Source organism: Lagopus leucura, unplaced genomic scaffold, assembly GCF_019238085.1.
Source record: "Lagopus leucura isolate 7727_CA_CO unplaced genomic scaffold, USGS_WTPT01 Super-Scaffold_100001, whole genome shotgun sequence".
Classification (NCBI taxonomy): domain Eukaryota; kingdom Metazoa; phylum Chordata; class Aves; order Galliformes; family Phasianidae; genus Lagopus; species Lagopus leucura.
The window spans coordinates 4,086,359-4,106,554 of record NW_024962262.1 but is presented as its reverse complement, the minus strand read 5'-3'; the positions used below and the strand labels follow the sequence as shown (position 1 = coordinate 4,106,554).

At 40.5% G+C, this 20,196-nt stretch overlaps 1 protein-coding gene across 4 annotated transcripts in view; it reads left to right on the top strand.

Moving 5' to 3' along the window:
* Nucleotides 1-20,196, top strand: part of ATP8A2 (ATPase phospholipid transporting 8A2) — a 314,007-nt gene that overhangs the window by 192,151 nt on the left and 101,660 nt on the right. For all 4 annotated transcript variants that reach the window (XM_042868038.1, XM_042868034.1, XM_042868036.1 and 1 more), the window contains one exon: nucleotides 17,556-17,630. In XM_042868038.1, the coding sequence (XP_042723972.1) occupies nucleotides 17,556-17,630 (75 nt within the window). The remainder of the gene's footprint in view (nucleotides 1-17,555; nucleotides 17,631-20,196) is intronic.

The following is a 20,196-nucleotide window of genomic DNA, read 5'->3' as shown; positions in this document are numbered from 1 at the left end:
AAAAACTACTGTCAGCTCCAGTCAGCACTTCTGCAGCTGACGGAAACTGAGACAGTTTGCCATTTCCTCCACTGGGTGCCTGGGCCTGGAGCAGTGTCATCTTTTGGAGGACTTCAGCTCAGTCCAAGGCAGCATTGTTATTTCTGGCTTCTGTGCTGGGAGCAGCAACACCCTAAAGGAGATGATGCTTGGCGAATCTCCTTTTTTCATTTGAAACATTGCATAGGCAGTAAAATACAGAATCCGTTTTTATTTCACATCTCTGCCTTGGCAGTGTGTCTTTCAGCTTTGAAAAATGGTAGCAGAAAAAAAAAGCTATTTTTACATGCTAGAAATTATTAAGTGATGTTTGTTTTTAAAAAGCTCAATGGTGCTTTGATGTCTCTAAGGGGAGTGGTATAAGATCTTACAGGACTTAGTGTTCAGCACGTTGGCTTTGTAGCAATACACAATAAGTATTCTAACTGATAAATTAATAAGCAGAAATCCATTTATTGTAGAAAGCAAAAGAATCCTTTTACATTCTAAGCTTTTGTTGTAACATGTTCTCCAAATCATTAATCATCTGTTTTGCCAAACTGCTGTAGGAAGTTGCATTTCTGAAGATCGTTTGTGTTTGTGTCAGTGAAGTTGAAGTGCTTGCTGTTGCACAATCTGAGGTGAACTCTTCTCTGGTGTAGCTGCAATTAGAGCTTTTAAGGGATTGTCCTAGGAATGTGTATGTTGTTCTGTAGTGCTTGTGGGTTGCTCTTCCCAGTGCAGAAGAGGATTCAACCAAACTGGAATGTTCTTGTTTGAGTATGTGCCATCCTAAGGTATCTTGGTTTGCCATCCACAAAGATGCTTTCTGTCTGTTAACAGAAAAGGTGCATTTATGGAAATCGAAGATACAGTTGTTCCACTTTGCTGGGGAAGAGGAGTAGGAAAAAAAAAAATAGTGCTGCAAAAAGGAAAGCAGGTTTTCCCTGGTATTTCAAGCTGCTGGAACTCCAGCACAGTTCATTTTCAGAATTAACAGCTTAAGGTATTTTTCTAATGATCCTTGGGTTTCAGCTATTTCATGACAAGCATTTTTTAAACCAACTCACTTGAATGTGCACATCCCTTTGTGTCCTTGATGTGTTTCTCAAAGAGGAGCTGGTTCTGTGTTTGCATTAATCTTGCCTAATCTGTTTCCCAAATTGTTTTGAAATCCCTTTTGTATGTACAGCAGGAGGCTGTATAGTTGCAATGTCAGAGTTGGTAATTCCCAATATCCCTTGTCTTTAAAACAAATTAGTTGCTAATGAAAGTTTAAAAGGAGTCGAGTGAAACATGGATATTGCAGTTAATATTTCCAGTATTTGAATTAGTCATGGCTGTTTCTCAAAATCTCAAGCAAGAATTTGGTTCTTCATTGAAGTTTTTTGTGGTGCAAATAAAATGTTCAGAAAGAATATCTGTAGACTCAGAGAAACAGATCTCACGGAGCCAGATCAGTTGCACTTTGTGCTACTGAAAGTAAGGGAGAAACAGTGAAATCATCTCATTTTTCTGTCATTCCTAGAATGACAAGTTCTTCTGCAGCAACAAATCGTTTGCAGTCTCTTCAATGTATTGTTTTCTGCTTTATGTAGTAATGATGCTAAGTTAAAGGAAAATTGTTGGTATTAAAAGAAGACTGTTGACGGCAACCTGAAGATGTTGCACTTGTTTTTCCTAGGAAGGAAAAATGCATGTGAGAGGGATATATGGGATGATGACAATTTCATGTTGAAAGGCCACCTTCTGGTTATACATGAGAAATCCTGCTTTCGGAGCCAGGTGTGTTTCTCTGTAATTACAGGAGCTGAGGAAATCGACAGTGTATGCTGCTCATGCTTAGCAGACAAAATGTGCAATGATGTTGCTCACATAATCTTTTCTGCCTCAATTTCATCCTCTATCATTTAGGTTACCTCAGCTGATTCATCACTGAGCATTGCTGAGAAGATACAAACATCCCATGGGTCAGAAAGAGTGGAAATAATAAAGGGTCTGCTGGACTCAGATAATCTGTTTCCTCTAGGTGTTCCCTTGTACAGATCTGTATAAAGTGTGGAGTCCCCCTGTCCTTTAGAAAAAAAGGTTAACTTTCACTTGAAACATATTTTTTGGGCATCTCAATACAGAAAGGACATGGAGGTGCTGGAGCAGGTCCAAAGAAGGGCAACAAGGCTTGTGAAGAGCTTGGAGAATATGGCTTATGAGGAGAGACTGAAGGAAGTGGGGCTGTTCAGTCTGGGGAAGAGGAGGCTGAGGGGAGACCTTACTGCTCTCTTCCGATATCTGAAAGATGATTTTTTTTTTCACTCAGAGGGTGTTTGGTGCACTGGAACAGGTTGCTCAGAAAGGTTGTGGATGCCCCGTTCCTGGAGGCATTAAAGGCCAGGCTAGATGCGGCTCTGGGCAGCCTGGTTGGTGACCCTGCACATACCAGGGGGGTGGAAGCTTGATGTTTGAGGTCCTTTTCAACCCAGGCCATTCTATGATTTCATGATTGCAGTGAGAGCTGGGCTGGTCTGTTCTCACCGGTGACAGCTGACAGGATGAGGGGAAATAGCTTTAAGTTGCACCAGGGTAAGTTCAGGTTGGATATCAGGAAACATTTCTTTACAGAAAGGGTTGTGAAGCACTGGCATAGGCTGCCCAGGGAGGTGGTTGGGTCACCATCCCTGGATGTGTTTAAAAACCGTTTGGATGTGGTGCTCAGGGACATGATTTAGCAGAGGGTTGTCAGAGTTAGGGTAGGATGGTTTGATTGCAGTTAGACCTGATGATCTGGAGCATCTTTTCCAACCTGATCAATTCTGTGATTCTATGATTACAAAATGAATTTTTAAATAATTTGTAAATTAATAATCTGATACATACCGTATATGATTATTTTTCTTAAAACCATGTTTTACTGCAGGTGTTTCTGATGGAGATTTGTGTGGTGTTTAATATGCTGTATATACTGATGTTTTGATTTGAACCTGGAGCACCTATATTAAGTTTGATTATGTGTGGGTATTAAAATGGCTTCCAGTCAGCAGTAATCAGTCATAATTAATGACACATGTTGATACTTAGTGTAACTCCACTAAGTGCCCACAGCAGTGTTCTGATTTGAAGCAACTTTCTGCACAGACTGTTAAGTTGAACACATATGCACAACTGACTGAATTTAGTTGACTGGCTATTTACTGTTTGGCTTCATGGTTCCACACAAGCTCTGCCTTTGAATGTATAATGAATGAGACTGAAAAATGAGGTGTCCGGAGTTTTCAGCTATTATCTGCCAGGCACAGTGGTCGGAAGTGTGGAAGACCTTTGGAGGTAAGACTGAGAGGGCAAACTAGCTTTAAATCACTCCAGGGAGAGCTTCAGAACACCAGAACCCAAAACAGTACCTCTCTATTTTCAAAGCAGTGTATGCAGGCAGAACTGCATGACTCTCATTAAGTTCATTTGAGTCGTGCAGCTAAAGCCCCATGTGATGTTTTGAAAATGTAGGGAATAAAAACGATCTTAAACCAGACATCTGGGCTTCTATCCAGTTTTCCGGTGGTAACTTCTGATGCATGCCGTTAATAAAGCATCATCCATGGGCTAAATTATTAAACTACGGAACTCTTTGTGAAAAACTTGTAGGTCAACTTTATCAGAAAATCTGTGTGCACCACTGCTGACCAGAAGGCCATCTTGCTCTTGAAGTGTGATCACCAATTTCTTCCCCTGTCCTACTTGTCACTTGCCTTTTGACTTCTTCCTAAATTTCTCACTGTACAAGCCTGTAACTGTGATTATTCCTTTTTCTCTTCTGTTAATTTCAGGGGGAAACTAATACAACGCTTTTGAGAACAACATTTCATTTTTTAAAAGGGTTTAGCCTTATGATTTTACGAGTTGTCTTTATAATACCCATTATATATGTTACTGTGAACTTGCTGTGGAAAATGAATGCTTTTTTTTCATGCCAGGTGCTTTGCTCTTTGTTTTTTTAATTATAGGAACCTTGGAATTTCAGAGTATATGCTCAAACCGTATACATATAAACTGATTTCTTCAGAGAAGTGCCCTGTTTTGTGAGAAATTACCCAGCAGTAGCTCTGGTGTCTCCTCACTTTCTTAAATCTCTGGTCTTTGATGTGGGGCAGAAAGTAGAAGCTTCTTTGGAATATAATGGCCCGTCTTCACACATGTGATGATCTGTTTCTTACTATCTAAGCCTGAAGCTCGGAAAGAAGTGCAATGATCACATAAATATTTCATCCCCAAGGAAGGCAAGCTGACTGTGGGGTAGCTGAGATGACTAAAATCCAGCTGCTTTAGTTTTCATTTTAGAAACTATTTCCTAACTTGTCAAATCCTGTTTGCTTCAAGATTAATATGTTCAGTAGTCTTTTAATAGTAATATCTCAGCAAAAGGAACACATCTTCATGACAGAACCTGATACTGACCACAGAAAGAGGGCAGAGGACAGCCCTCTGGGAATGCCAGAAGTTGCCAAAGATCAAACCTTTTAATGTCAGCCCCTTGCTATGGACTTGCAGGCAAGTGCAGCCCAGGAATTAGTTGTATCACACAAGGGCATTTCTGAGGCCGGGGCTTTTCTTCTGTGTTATTTCCAGCATTTACAGTGGGAAAAAAACAAACCCAAAACTTTGAAGGCGAGATGACTGATGCAAGTAACTATTTGTTATCTTAAAATGATCCGAGGAACTAACTCCATGGCAGTGAAAAATGGATTGTATCATGTTCCTTGGGAATTGGATATATCAAGAAAGACTAAAAGAAAAGCTTGGGAGTTAAAAGCATTAATTGTATTTAATAATTTACCTGAAAAAAATAATTGCTGGATTACTAAGGATAGAAGAGCCTACGTATAGCTTCTGGACATTCTTCCATAGAAGTGGTTGGCCATGGCTGTATGTGGTGATAAATTCTCTGCTGTTAGAGCTGAGCAGCAGAGACAGATCCAATGTAAAGTGGTTTAAGGTTTCTTCTAATATTTGAGTAGTACAAGAGTAATAATAAGCTTTTTCCCCCACCTCTCAACCTTCAGTGCTGAAATCCCCAAGCAGTGAAGCAAAGGCTATTTCTGACATCCTCTCTCTCCTCGTGTAGTCATCCAAACTATAAACAAACGTTCCCTTGCCTGCCATATGAGCTTGACTACACAAGGAAGTTACAGTGGTTTAACTGTGATGTGATTGTAAATCCATTTAAATTGGTTCCAAATGTTCTGTGAGCACTCTAAGCCTGATTTATACTGAAATGATAGTCTGGATAACTTGTTCTGTGGGCTTGCAACCTGCATTTTAAATTAATTTAGTTGATTGTTGTGCTTCAGTATGGAAGACGTACCCTTAAACGCAACATTAAATCAGTGTCTGTTTTGATATCCTATTTGGAGTTGAAATGATCAAGAAAGCACTCCTGAGCAAGTGGAGGCTGGGAAAGCCACATGCAGTAAAAGAGTGGTTTCCTTTGTTTAATTCCAGATGGGTCTCTGGTGAGTTTTGAAGAACTGATAGGTACTCTGTGTTTGTCAGTTCTTCGTGTCTGTATTGCTTAGTGTTAGCACCCTGAGGAACAGTAAGCTGGCTGTCTTGTGCTCTTTGTATTTGGTGTGGGCAGACCAAGTATGATTTGTCTTTTAAAAACAAACCTTTGAAATGCCATAAAAAAGTGAGTTCAGTGTTTACAGCATGAGTGAGGGCCTGTGTTGTGAATATAGGTGCAAGATAAGAGGAGGGTGTTTGAGGGCACAAAGCCTGCCAAGATAGCTTGAAGGACTAGACTACATGGGATCAAGGTACCAGGTTTCAAACTAGCTGTGGACCGTACGTATGGAGAGACATTTTCATAGCTTAAATGCCACTGGAGAAATCTTCATGACACCTAGATTAAAAGACCTACTCTCTTATCTCTTGGCATCCTTGAGAATAAGTATCTTTTCCCATTCTTGCCTGAAGAGTGATCTGGGCTGCCTCTGCTTCAAGTCACCAGCCCTGTCTTCTAAAAAGAGCCAGTAAAAGTATTGTGAGAAAAGTATTCAATCTTGCTTATTGACCAGCTGGTAGAGTTGTAATTTAAGAAAAGTCATTCCTTCATCCTTTCTGACTCTTTGTGATCCTGTTCATAATGTTCTTTGTCCTCCCTAGTCAGGTAGGTCCTGACAAATAAACCGCAATGTTTATTAGGGCTGAAGAAACAGAGCTATTGCACATTGCTGCACTGGCAAGGCACAGGAGACCTACAACATTTACAAAGCTGGATATATGCAGCTGCCTGCTCTGTACTCTTCCCATCCAGAAGGACCATGATAAACTTGAAAGACAGGTTCGTGTGAACCTGATGAGGTTCAAAAAAACCCAAGTGCAAGCTTTTGAGCTTGGGTTGGGGTAATCCCAGTCGTATATACAGACTGGAAGAGCTTGTTGAGAGCAGCCCTGCTGAGAAGGAATTAAGGGTCCTGGTTGATGAAAAACTTAACGTGAGCTAGTTGTGTGCACTTGCAGCCAGAAGGCCAATGGTATCCTAAGCTGCATGAAAAGAGGAGCTGCCAGCAGGGACAGGGAGGTGATGGTTCTACCCTCATGTGGCCCCATCTGAAGTACTGTGTCCAAGTGTGAGGCCCCCAGCACAGAAACTATGTGGAGCTTTTGGAGAGGGTCCAGAGGAGAGCCATGAAGATGATCAAAGAGCTGGAGCACCTGTCCTGTGAGGACGGGCTGAAGGAGCTGGGCTTGTTCAGTCTGAAGAAGAGAAGGCAGTGGGGAGACCTCATTGCCACCTTTCAGTATTTAAAGGGAGATTATAAGCAGGAGGGAAATCAACTTTTTACATAGGTAGATAGTGGGAATGGTTTCATAGGTAGACAGGGGGGAATGGTTTTAAACTAATGGAGGGAAGATTTAGATTGGATGTCAGAGGGAAGTTTTACACAGAGAAGGTGCTGAGCTGCTGGAACACGCTGCCCAGAGAGGTTATGGATGCCCTATTCCTGGAGGTGCTCAGGGCCAGGCTGGATGGAGCCCTGGGCAGCCTGATTCAGTATTTCATCTGGTGGTTGGGAACACTGCCTGTGATAGGGTGGTTGGAATCTGATGATCACTGAGGACCGTTCCAACCCAAGACACTCTGATTCTATGAAATATTGCAAGGATAGAGTGTGGCAGTTCCACTCAGGACAAAAATATCCCATTGTTTTTGACCAAGCTTTGAGGTCACATACAAACAGTATTTCAACAGTTAATGTATTTTCCAAATTTTCAAGTAAGTTTGTTTGTGGATTGTTTTTCTTCATAATTTTTTTTGCATGTCTGTCCTCTTCTTTTTGGAGAGTCTTTCAGAAAGAGAAATTCTATCTGCTGCCTGCTTGCTGTGTTGGGTCATGGTGTACAATTCTGTCCCAAAGCCAACTGTTCAGTTCAGGAGTCACAGAATTGCAGAATAGTAGGGGTTGGAAGGGATCTCAAGAGATCACTAAGTCCATCCCCCCTGCTAAAGCAGCTTCCCTACAGTAGGTCACACAGGTAACTTTTCAGACGGATCTTGAATATCTCTACAGAAGGAGATGGACAGCTGTTTTAGTGCTCCATCACCCTTACTGTAAAGTTCTTCCGCTTGTTAGTATGAAACTTGCTGTGCACAAATTTTAGGGCATTACTCCTTGTCCGATCACTACACACCACCACAAAGAGCCTGACCACATCCATTTCCCTCCCACCTCCCTTCGGATATAAACTTTAATCAGATCCTCCCTCAGTTTTCTTTTCCCAGGCTGAACAGACCCAGGTTACTCAGCCTTTTCTGATACTGGGGATGCTTCAGACCCCTTACCACCTTTGTGGCCCTCCGCTGGACGCCTTCTAGGAGATCCTTGTCTTTTTCTGACCTGGGGAGCCTAAAACTGGATACAGTATTCTAAATGTGGCCTCACCAGGGCAGAGAAATGAGAATGCATGAACTCCTAGAATTTAATAATCTTTTTTTTTTGTTGTTAGTGTTTTGTTTTCTTTGTACACAGCTTTATCAGAAGATATAGCTCATGATTTAAAAGCATACTAAGAATTTGTATGTGTTGCAGTGAAAGAAATCTAATCGCTTTTGAAAAGAAGTTCAAACATTATTTCTTTATAGTGAGAAGTACATCAGTAAGTAATTTGTCAGTGAAATGATTGCATGTGCTTAGCCTGCTGCATATTTTGGCAAAATATATATTTTGGATCTAAGTCTTTTAGTTTTAGCCAGCGTGTAAAGAAATAATCTTAGACTTAATTTACTAATGTTGCATTTAATTTTGATATGAGAGCAGTGGTGAGGAAGACAGGAGAGTTGCCTTTTATTACTAAATCTTGAGGTCTTGAGGTAAGTGATGCCATGCTTAAAAAGAAAATAGTAAGTTTTACCTATTTTAGTTAGCCCCAAAGACCAATTAAATGATTATATTAGAAAACAAAAATAGAATAAATGTAAGATAATAGGTACTAGCAGGGAGCTTTTCAGATTACAGCATGTCCTGATAGTTAGGGGCTAGAAGCTCATCTCTGTGCTGCAGTGCTAGTAGGACTGTGAGTAATGAAAAACAGGGGCTGCTTGTGGGATTACCACAGCGAAGGTTGACTGCTGTCAGTGTGACTGAAGGTGAGCTGTGGTTTCTGTAGTGCTCTGGTTTTCTGTCACCAATTTTGCTGTTTTCCTTGGGTTCCAAGCTGTCAGAAAACTTTATATAAACATCTTGGAAAAAGTAGCTTAATTCAAGGGCTTGCAGACACTGAATTTTATTTCACAGGGAGAAAGGGGGGAAGCTTAGACTTTTGCAAGGGGAAATTGGCAGTTGATGTAGCTGTAATAGGGAATCCTGAGGGGCCTACAGTTGCAGACCTAAAATGACCCTGCTACTGAACTGCTCCTATACATTTAATTCAGCAGCTCTGCAGAAGTCTTCCTTTGTGATGACAAGGAAGGTAAGATCTCTGAACCTGCATTTGTACGTGTAACATAAGGGACTCCTACAAATGAAAGTAAGAAGCAAAGGGATTGAAGTGAAGTGTCCTGTAAAATGGGAGTTGGAGAATGACAGTCAAGGTCTCAGTCACCATCAGCTTTATTCAGTCAGTTAATTAAAGGAGTACTGGAAATGCACTTGGTCCTTGAAATCATAAAATCATTTTGATTACATACAAAACATAGCCTAGGTTCGTACGACGACAGAAGAATACACCGTCGTATTCTAATTGCATTAAATGAATACTCATCTCCCTTATCGCTTTTTAGCTTAGTGCCCTTTGCACTATATGCAGATGTAAGTGAATGTAACTGTAAGTACACTGGGAAATTCTGTTCTTCATTAAGCTGCACGTAGGCTAAAAGGAAACTGCTAACAGCCCAGTCCTATGGGGAGAGGCAAGCTTACCCACTAACAATGAACTGAGTCCACCATCTCTTCCAGAGTCCTGCTAGACAGAATATAAGAATGTAAAATAATAGAGTAATGTAAAACAGACTTTTGCAAGGCAGAATGTAAGAATCTATATGGTCTTACAGAACCCAGCAAGAGAAGAAAGTGTGTAACAGCAGAGATTAAAGTCATCAGTCTAAGTATATTGTTTTGCTCAGGTCTCTGTTTTGTTGTTGTTACTGGATGTGGTCCAGTATTGGTGTGGTGTCTTCATTATCAAGAAGCCCTCAAGACTGTGTTGTTTCACAAACACTCTGCTGTATTAAAAGCATCAGTAATTAATAAATTATCCATTATATACGATGTTTCTTATCCAGATTAAGGGCAAAAGCAGAACCATTTTCTTAATGAATTACAGCATTCAATGCCATCCTTTCTCTAATTCAACTCTGCCTTCCTCCATCACTGTTCCATCCCTGAACAGTGCTCTCAGATTCAAAGTTGTCTTTACGGCCTGTTCCTGCGCTCTTGCAATGCTGTGGCAGGTACTACATGAGTCACCAGTTGGTTTGAGTTGTTCTTTTCAGCTAACTTGGGTGTGAAAAAGAGATACTGTGTCCTCAGGAAAAACAGGGAGCTTGTTTGTAACCTCAGGGCTTGTGTATATATGTACATGCTCCAGCTTGACTGAGGCAAGGAACATTCCACCAGTGTCTGAGATACAGCTCTGCCAGGATACTGGTTCCTAGCGTGCATATTTAAATGTTGGTTGTTTTGTTTTTCTTGTTTGTTTGTTTTGGTTTTTTTTTTGTTGGTGGTGGTTTTGTTTGTTTGTTTTATTTACATTTCCCCTTTTCTCAAATAAACATTTTTTTTAATGAATTATTTATTTTTTAAAAATGTTTCCTTCTGATTTCTGGAGCCGCAGTTGTGTCAAAGCTTTTGGTCTTTGTATGTGCTTATTTCTGTACAGGATGTGCTGCAGTGCTTTATTATGTATGGCTCTGAGCTGGTCTGCTTTGCTTGGGCTGCAATGAGTCTTTTGTGTGTGGCCTGGTGTCAAGAACTTTGGTGTTTTTAGTCTTACTTTTGACGTGCAGTATTGTCAGGCTTGACTCATGAAGCCACACATTTTGTTGGCATTCTGTTGGCATTTTGTTGGCATTCTGCATTAGAGCTGCTGGCTTATCTCTGCTATAGCAGTCCCTGCTTTCCTTCCTTCTCATTGACTTTACTAGCAGCATCCACAGTCTCCTAATCTTCTGTTTGAAATACTGCTTCCCTTTCTCTCTGATATGATTCTCGTTAATGTATTCAAAGTGCTTAGCAAAAATGTAGGTACTCAAGTTGCATGAAGCTGTTGACATTTCCTCAGATATTAATACAAATTGTTAAACTTGCAATTTCTATCTATTTATTTGAGCACGGTTTGTTTGAGAACAAATTAAGAGCAGAAAACGCAAAGTACTTCTTTCTTTTATCATTGGTTAAAGATACCACTTAGCTTTGGAAAAGCCATGGGGTCATTTAAAACCATGTAATAGCATGTCCTTATCTTTTTATGTGAGATGTGGGTCAATTACACAGTTCTGAAAGTTGTATCAGGACCAGTCTGGAGTGATTACATGCTGAGGAGATACAGTAATTTCTCATTAGTATGTGCCAAGCTATTAATACTCAGACCGCACTATTCAATCCCACAATGAAGTGCAAGCAGTGATGGTTAGAGAAGTTGATTAGGCAGATCCAGGAGGTAGCAGGGGGAAAAAAAGAATTTTACGTTAATGAATTGGCTGTGACTGCAGTTGGTGACACATGTTCATATTAACAAACCTTTCCTTACAGCTGCTCTTGGTATGCTAAGGAAGGGAGTGTTAGGAGCAACGTTTACTTGGAGGAAGGCTTATGGCACTGGAAACCCATGGTGGGAACTCCCATGGCTCTGTAACTCCCAGCGACCTGCTGTGATGTCTGCAGCCCGCAGCACAGCCACAGAGCCACTTTAGGTCTAGAGTCACTGTGTGCGTCCCATCACCTCTATGGTGTCTCATATATACATGATAAAACTACCCTTGCGTAGCCACAGCAGCTTTCTTGGTAGCCCAGGAAACATAAGGGAAGCTGAAAAATTCAGAATAGAGCTGACTCTGTTTGTAAAGAAGAAATGTTCTGAGGAGCTGTAATGTATAACCACATCTTTTGTCAAGTACAGCTGCCCTTCGGTAACACAAGCAGTTTCTAATTGTGCTCTCTGAGGCTTGCTTCTGCAACAATTAGAGCTGGAAGAATATGAAGTTCCTACAACACTTAACACTAAGGGGTGGAAAAATACCCTGCCCTTCCTCTATCCTCGGTTTCATCAGGCTAAACGAAATAAACATCAGAACAAAATCTGTCTGAGAGCTGTAATGGGCTGCCTGGTCGTTTTGTTCACGATGGGAATACTGAATGTGTAAATGTTGCTGGAAGAGCCAGCCTTTATGTGTCCCAATGACTGGTTCCTCTGGAGTGTGCTGCGTGGTCATCTTTTGATGTGTGTCATTTGAGACAAGAAACAAAACTGCTCACCAGTTGGGTGGTGGTTGGGAACACTGCCAGTGGTAGGGTGGTTGGAATCTGATGATCATTGAGGACCATTCCAACCCAAGACACTCTGACCACTGAGTAGAAACATCTAGAGAAATTCGCTAATTCCTATTTAATTTTCAAGTCTTCAGAATTACTGTATTTCAGCTGCAAAATACTTCTTGTGCCCCTCTGCTCCTGTCCTGCTCTGCACTCGCCTCTCCTGCTAAGTGTGAGGTGTTCTTCTGAGGAACGATGCTGACACTAGGTGTGTGGGTAAAGCAAAGCATGGCAGTAACATGTATGGGGAATAAAAGCCAATTTTCTGCATGTGCTTCTTGAGTATGCAGGGAAAGATGAGGCTGATAAAGCTGTGCTTTTTACAATGCTGAAATATAAAATGTATTAGTAGTCAGCAATAGAAGAAATAACAGCTGTTCAGGCTTATTTAATAGATTAGTGTTTAAAACCAGGAAATCTCTGTTGCATTGGTTGCTTTGATATCAGTTTATCTGTCTAAGCTTTGCAGTAAAAATGCACAGGTTTTTTTTTTTGTTTGTTTGTTTGTTTTGTTTTAATGAGAGCATTTTAATGAGCAGCATGCAGTTTTTAAAATAATTGTTAATATTTGGCAGAGAAGGTGGGAAACGATTCTAAGCTTAAAAGTACACTTGTTTGGGTGCACAGGCCTGGGGGGAATGGCTTCAGTTGAAAATATAGATCTGTTTTCCACACACACCTAATGGGGGAAATATTTCCTGGCAGACCGCGCAGGTCTCAGGCAGGCATGCCTACTCTGTCAAATCTTATTATCAAGGCTCTCTACCTATATTACAGAATTGGTGCTGTATCCTCTCTAATGAAGGGATTATTTTAAGGCCATGTGCATTTCAGCAGGAGTAAGAGCCTTGCATTGAGAGAGGCATCTGTAACGAGGGGTTTTTAATCAGGATACATTATTAATGAAGTGCACAGGAGACACACAAACCTGCTTTATTAGGCTAACTGTAAATGAGCGCATTCGGTAAGAACGTGCAAAATGTGTGTGTGCTGAGAGAGGCTATTTTGAGAATTTAACTCATTTCTGAGTAGTAAAGGCATCCAGGCTGGCTGTAATTGGTGCCTGTGGCAATTGTTGATACCCTGACTACATTAGCTTTCCTTGCCCTTTAGCGGAATTGGGAAAACATTTCTAGTACTCGTTAAGCTGTCTATTATCAAGACATCATAAATATACACGTTTAGAATGGATCGTTTTCTATCCCAGTGCCTTAGAGCACTTAAATAAATTAGTTCCTACTATTTCAAGTATTAATGTTGCGGTAATTATGCATGAAGCAATAATGCAATTAAAACTGCCTTCCAAGTTGCTCAAGTGGGAATATTTTTAGAAAATAATACTTGATCTTTTCTCAAAATACACTCCAGAGCAGGTGGATGGGCTGTGTGGCTCACGGTAATGGCAGTGCGAGACTGTTTTACTCAGGATCCTCCATTGCCTGCAGCTCAAGTCAATATTAACCAAGTATTACCAGCTGTTGGCTTTTGTTGACCTCTGGAAGGAGGCAGCAGTCTGATTTTATTTTTTTTTTCCTCCTCTCTTTTTTTTTTTCCTTCTCTAGTGGCAAAATGCCCACATCACAGCTGGCACAGAGTGCTCCAGCAGCAGGGGGTTCATATTTAAACAATGCAGCCACACTTCAAGGTGGGAAATATGGGCTGTTGTTCAGTTTGCTACATGTTCCACTTCCTTTATGTACAATGCCTACTGCTTTCAGATCTTTGCAATATCAGCTATAATAAGTTGCAGTAAAATATCAGCTCAGCTTTCAGCCTTAGGTCTAAATTTCTTTACATTTAAATTGGACCTCTTGTTCCTTGGGAGAAAAATACATATCTTGTCGCTGAGTTACAAGTAAGCTTTTCCAGCTTTTTGGCAGTCAGGTAATAGTTAAAGGGAAAAGATTTCTTTTTTTCCAGCCAGAAAAGCAGTTTAATGACTTTGGATCCGTGTGTTCATAGCAGCACTGTAGCTGCCCTGCAAACCCCTGGAGCTTGGCAAGCCCAGCAGACTTGGCAGGTTTTCCTGCCAGCTTACCAAGTCTGAGTCAAGCATGGGTTGTTACAATTTCGAATCTATTTAGAATATTTTGTTAACGGGAATATTGAGGTGGAGGGCTTTTTCCTTTGCTGACCTTAAAGAATACCATCCTCTCTGCAAACAGCTACTGCTTAAACTACATGTACCAATTTATGACTTGTGCTAAATGCAAAATAAGTGTGTATTTTATGCAGAGTATATGATTTGTTGCTCTTGACATGAAGGTACTAAGGAAGTGCACAACATTCTTTCCGTTGTTTGGCGTTGGATAATGTGAAGGTCTGGTGGAGACGAGCATAGCTGTTACTTTCCAGTTTTCTTTTTGAGAGCACAGTGCAGGCTGGTGTGGGGAGGAATGGGGAATGAACTCGCTTCTAGTTTTCACCTGTATGGATCCTGCCAAAAGGAAAACAAGTTCAGAATTTGAAATTGGTGTATGTTTATGTTGCTGACAGTTAGTTCTTGCCCAGCAAAATCATAGCAGTCCTGAAATAAGAACAGTGCTTTTCTGCAGAAAATTCATACAAGGTTAAAGCAAAGTTCAGAAGACTAAAGATTGTGGCACTTAAATACTTCATTGCCACAGACAGAAACATCCACCTCGTTATTCTTCTACTGTGACTGACGGATCTCTGGGGCTTTTAGCATGGTCTTAAATGAATTCTGCATCACCCAGTTGTGGTAGGATAGCTACTTTCTTAGTTAGAAGAAATGGGCTTGTGGAGAGGATATCTTTCACTCATACTTCCAACAGTCCTTCTACTGCTTTGTAAGACACTTTAATAGCTTGGCTTTCTCCAAGTTTTACATAATTGTATATTCACTTCATTACTGCTAATATTTTTTATGGGAAATGTGAATGAAATATAATAGCTTTGCCTGGTTTGGGGCTCATTTCCTATCTATGAGCCAGCTACAGCAAGTCTCACTGCTTTATTTCACCCACCCAATGGAAAATCAAGGATGTCTGTTGCTAGAGGACTACCTATAAGAGGCTTCATACAACAGTGATATCCAAAGAACCATGAGCCAGTGTCATGAAAGGCCTCAGTGTTCATCACTAATCCTCAGAAGTTCTGTTTTGCCTGGTGCCTAGAAGACTGAGCAGAACATGGGCTGAGGTTGCCAGATAGGCAGACAGGCTTTTGGTTTGTGAGCTACTTAAGTTTCTCACATTGGTCCATTTATTCATCACAGAATCATAGAATGGCCTGGGTTGAAAAGGACCACAAAGATCATCGAGTTTCAACCCCCTGCTATGTGCAGGGTCACCAACCACCGGACCAGGCTGCCCAGAGCCACGTCCAGCCTGGCCTTGAATGCCTCCAGGGATGGGGCATCCACATCCTCCTTGGCAACCTGTTCCAGTGCATCACCACCCTCTGTGTGAAAAACTTCCTCCTAATATCTAACCTAAACCTCCCCTGTCTCAGTTTAAGACCATTCCCCCTTGTCCTATTACTATCCACCCTTGTAAAGTTGTTCTCCCTCCTGTTTATATGCTCCTTTCAAATATTGGAGGGCCACAATGATGTCTCCCAAGCTCATTCATGCTTGCAGTAAACTGCAAGAGGCCTGGGTGATCACTGCTAAATATTGAGGAGGAAGCTTGTCTGAAGCTCAGATTCTTGCCAAGAGAAGCTGCTCTCAAGTTCCTTACCTGCAAGCCCCGAAAGACTTGCTGTTTCCCAAGACCTTTCATAGCTTTCATTTAAATAACTGAGGTATGCAGTTTGTTACAACTCCCCACATTTGAGTGAGAATGGTCAGCATGCTGCTTTGGGACATTAGTTGGGCCCCGAGAGTGGTGACCACTCCATGTACTGGTGGTAGAAGTAAAAATGATGAAAAAAGGTTGGAGTGTAAAATTATGTTTTTTTTCAATCCTTTTCTCTCGACAGACTTGGAGGGATGAAGACTTAAACTTATTTAATTCAAATTCATGTATGATTGACAATGTGAATATTAGAGGAAATTGAATTTTAGGAATTAGGTATGCATTTTTGTGGTTTATGCAAGACTGATGTATTTCAACTAACTGGAAATAGAATGCAACTGATGGATCTTTTCAATCTTGTCAATATTTAAATCTTCCCTTAAGTTGCCTCTGTCTCATGCTGAAGAGTCCCAGTCTACTTAGATACCAGATTCATGAAAGCATTTGCAGGTCTTGATGCAGTCTTCTTACCTTCTATTACTTGATTATTCTATTCCCCTTTTTGAGATAGAGCACAGGAGAGAACAAATGGTATGCAGTTATATAACTCCTATCTGAGTTATTTTGCTCAGCCACTTCTATTGTACAAATTACAAACGAACCAGAGAATAAATGGTGCTGGCAGGAGAGTGCTGCGGCATCACTGATAGAACAGTGCCATGGACTGTCAGGCAATGAAATGTAAAATAGCAAAGTAAACATAAGATAAAATATGTTAAAAACTGGTGGTGCTTGAACTGTAATTTTCAACTAAATGTTGTGGTACAAAGGCTGAGCTCAAATGGGCTTTACAAATGAACTTTGAAAGGGACAGTAATCACAGATTCAGAGTGCTCCTTTGACAGATAAATGATCACAGATTCACATCCCTTGGGAAAAAGCAATACTTTCCCTTCTTCTTTCCTTAGCCTTTCAGTGCCCAACTCAGCGTTCCAACTTAGTAAAGCATTTCTTATTTTAAAAAGCTGCTTCAAAAGTAGAATTAAGCAAGTAGGTCCACATAAATTCTGGAAAGAATTGACTTACACAGTGCTGCATATAGCATTCTTCTGTCATTATGGTGTTAGAGTCATCTCAGAAGGGAGCTCAGAAGCCACCCAGTCCAGCCCTTGACTTAAAGCAGGCTCACAGGGCTGAGTTTGAGCCATGTTGCTCAGGGTTCTTCAGCTGTATTTCACAGACTTGTGAAAAGATGGAAACTTAACAGAATCTTTGGGCAACTTCTTCCATTGTTTAATTCTTAATTTATGTTTATTAAATAACAATTACTATCATGCAAACAATAACATTATAGTAACGTAATTGAATCAGTACCTCTAATTTTGGGTGTGTAACTAAAACAGAACACAAGCCAAACAGAGCATCCATCACAAAACAGCTAACATGAAAATTCTGATATTTGGCTCTGATGGAAAGTAGGTGGAAAGATGGCTCGAAGCCATGTTATTTTGCCTGTAGTAAGACTTCAGAAATATTTTGAGGCCATTTCTTCTTTTGAGAGTAACAATTCGTATACAGTAAATTGTTCCATCACCTGTATATTTTATTTTAAACAAGCAGTTCCTTGGCAATATTTAAAATCTTAAGATTTTGAAAGAGAATAACTTCCTGGCACTGCTGATAATTATTTTTAAAGCATGACAAGCAGCTGTCTCCAGATGGTGGTCTGTGTTCCATATCCTCCTCCTCTACTGTAGATGGAAACATTTACTGCAGTAGTAATCTGAAGCTTCTTGTAACCTGTCTTTCTTTGTTTCAGCTTTGGTTTGCTTTCGTTAATGGATTCTCTGGGCAGATTTTATTTGAGCGATGGTGCATTGGTCTGTATAATGTGGTAAGTGCTACATGTTTTGAATTGGTGTTGCTTGGGATGTGTGTTAGTGTGCTCTGTCCCATTTCTCCTAGGAAACAATCTAAGTGTATGCCAGGAAAGGTGAATTCATTTGTAAAAGCCATTTTGATCTACCCTGAGCTATAGAAAGCGAAACACATTGAATGCTGTTTTTAATCACAAAAATAAATTTTGAGAAATAAATTTTGAAAAATGCCCTTAATGCATAAGTGCTTAGCCTAGTATAACTTCAATAAAACTGGAGCTTTTAGATGTAGTTTAATTTTCTCTTTGAAAGCATCTTTGGTCTCCTGTACTGAGATATTTTACTGACTGCTAACGTTCAAAATAGACCTTAGCCTTTGTGTTTTTATTTTCTTACCTTTTCATAATATGTTGTCGTCTCAGTGATTCTGATCCATGCAAAAACATATTGAAGCATTTACTGATATATAATTAGTAAATACAGAAGAGTTCCTCTCAGATCTTGTAAGAATTAGATGCTCAGTGAAGCATCGTGCACTCTGTACTGAGTCAGTACAGAACTGGAAGCAGCACACTGTGTAACCAGTATTCCTCACCTTCACCAAGTGTAGGATGTGTTGGTCTGGGAGTGCTTTCAGCTTTTAGCTCTGCTTTTCAGGGCCCCACACTGTATTGTGTTTTTATCACTCTAATCAATAACTTTAATCTGATTAAAGCCTGGAAGATCTCTGGGGCCATGTTTTGCTGCATGCCATTGGCCTGTGCTGGTCTTTTTAATAGAGTGTAATGTTACTGATGGCTGGATTCATAAGCTACTAGGACACTTTGTCAGTGTTGAAAAATCCTTTGCATTTCTCTTCAGAGGGAAGAAATTAATTATTTTTTTTTTTTTAAATCAGACTCTTTCTAAATATATGGAAATACAGAAAAAGCCAGCAAATTATCTCTATCACCGAGTAGTATTAATGGAAACACTTCTGTCACATTTCTCTAATCTTAAAAATGATGGCACAAACCCTCATATGCTCTAAGATTTCATACTCTCCATGGAAGGCATTAATTCAGGGATTTTCCACTTCCTCTTCACCCTTATTTCTTGACTGTTGCACAGTCCGTCATTCATGGTTAGATATTTGCATCTATTATCTTTAAACCTGGTTTGATGGATCTACCTACCCTACATTTAAAGCTCATGGATGAGGCTCATCTTAGAGAATCAGTGGAGTATAAATTAATACTTGTTTCATAAGGCCACTATTTTCTAAATGTAGAACTGGTCCCAGAGAATCACAGAGAATCAAATGCTAGTGGGGTGTTAAGGGCTTCCACAGTTTAAAGAGGTTAGGTTTTTAAACGGAGTTTAACTCTTCTGTTCTTTTCTATGTTAATTAACCCTCTGTTACATGCAGTCTCATTGAAATGCTAAGTGTGGGAAATCTTGCTACAGCACTTTTGGAATCATAGATTCATTTGAATCGAAAGGGACCCTTAAAGACCACCTCGTCCAGCTCCCCCGCAGTGAGCAGGCACATCTACAGCTAGGTCAGGTGTATAGTGGTTTGTGCTGATTCATATAATAGGATTCGTGTTAGGGCTGCAGAGAATGGCCTCAAACTGTGCTGGAGAAGTTCTGTTAGATATTAAGAAAAATTTCGTCTCTGAACGAGTGGTGAGGTGCTGGAATGTGCTGCCCAGGGAGGTGGTGGAGTCACCCCTCCCTGGGGGTGTTTAAGAAACGTTTAGATGTGATACAAAGGGACATGTTTTAGTGGGGAAATCATGGTGGATGGTTGGGCTGGATGATCTTGGAGGTGCAACCTTGGTGATTCTATGAGCTTCCTTGCAAATTAGAAACAAACAAACAAACAAAAGAAACCCAAACCACCTCTCCAACAGTGTCTTGATTGAATTGGGAAGTGTCGCAAGAATCATTAAAAAAAAATAGGGAATTATCTTAAAGGTATATGAGAAAGTGTCTTGTTCTGGACTATGTGGGACTAGTGGTCTTAGTTCTAGCTCTGCCCACCAATAGTTTAACGATCTGATTTATTACTCTCTGAGCAAAAGAAGTTAGGTCCAGGAATGGAACAATTGCTTTTTGCTGATGTCTGGTCCTCCTTGTTGCCTTTTGTCTGCTTTCCAAACTGCCAGCTCCTTGGTGGTGGGAAAGAGCCCAGTTTTCACCAAATTGAAACACATGCTAGAGACCAGTTCTTAACCTGAAACTGCTAACTGAACTCTCCTCAAACTGTTAAAAAAAAAAAAAACCTGTTAAAAATCTGTTAGAAATTAATTTTCAGATGCAAACAGTGTAAAATTACGTGGCTAAAGTTTAGCCTTGGTGACATTTTCACTGTGTGACAACAGACAGTAAGAAACATGCATCCCTGAGGTGGCTTTAAATGCACTGCCTCGGATCCTGGAAACACTTGAAGAATGATGTGGGACCCAGTAGAGGCTGACTTGCTGTGATTGTGGCAGGGTTCTGCTGCCTTTCCTGGAAAATTTCTGAGTCTTGGTTATCTCCAAGCAGTCAGAAGTAGGGACACACAGAATGGTTAACTTGTTCAGGACATAACTGGCT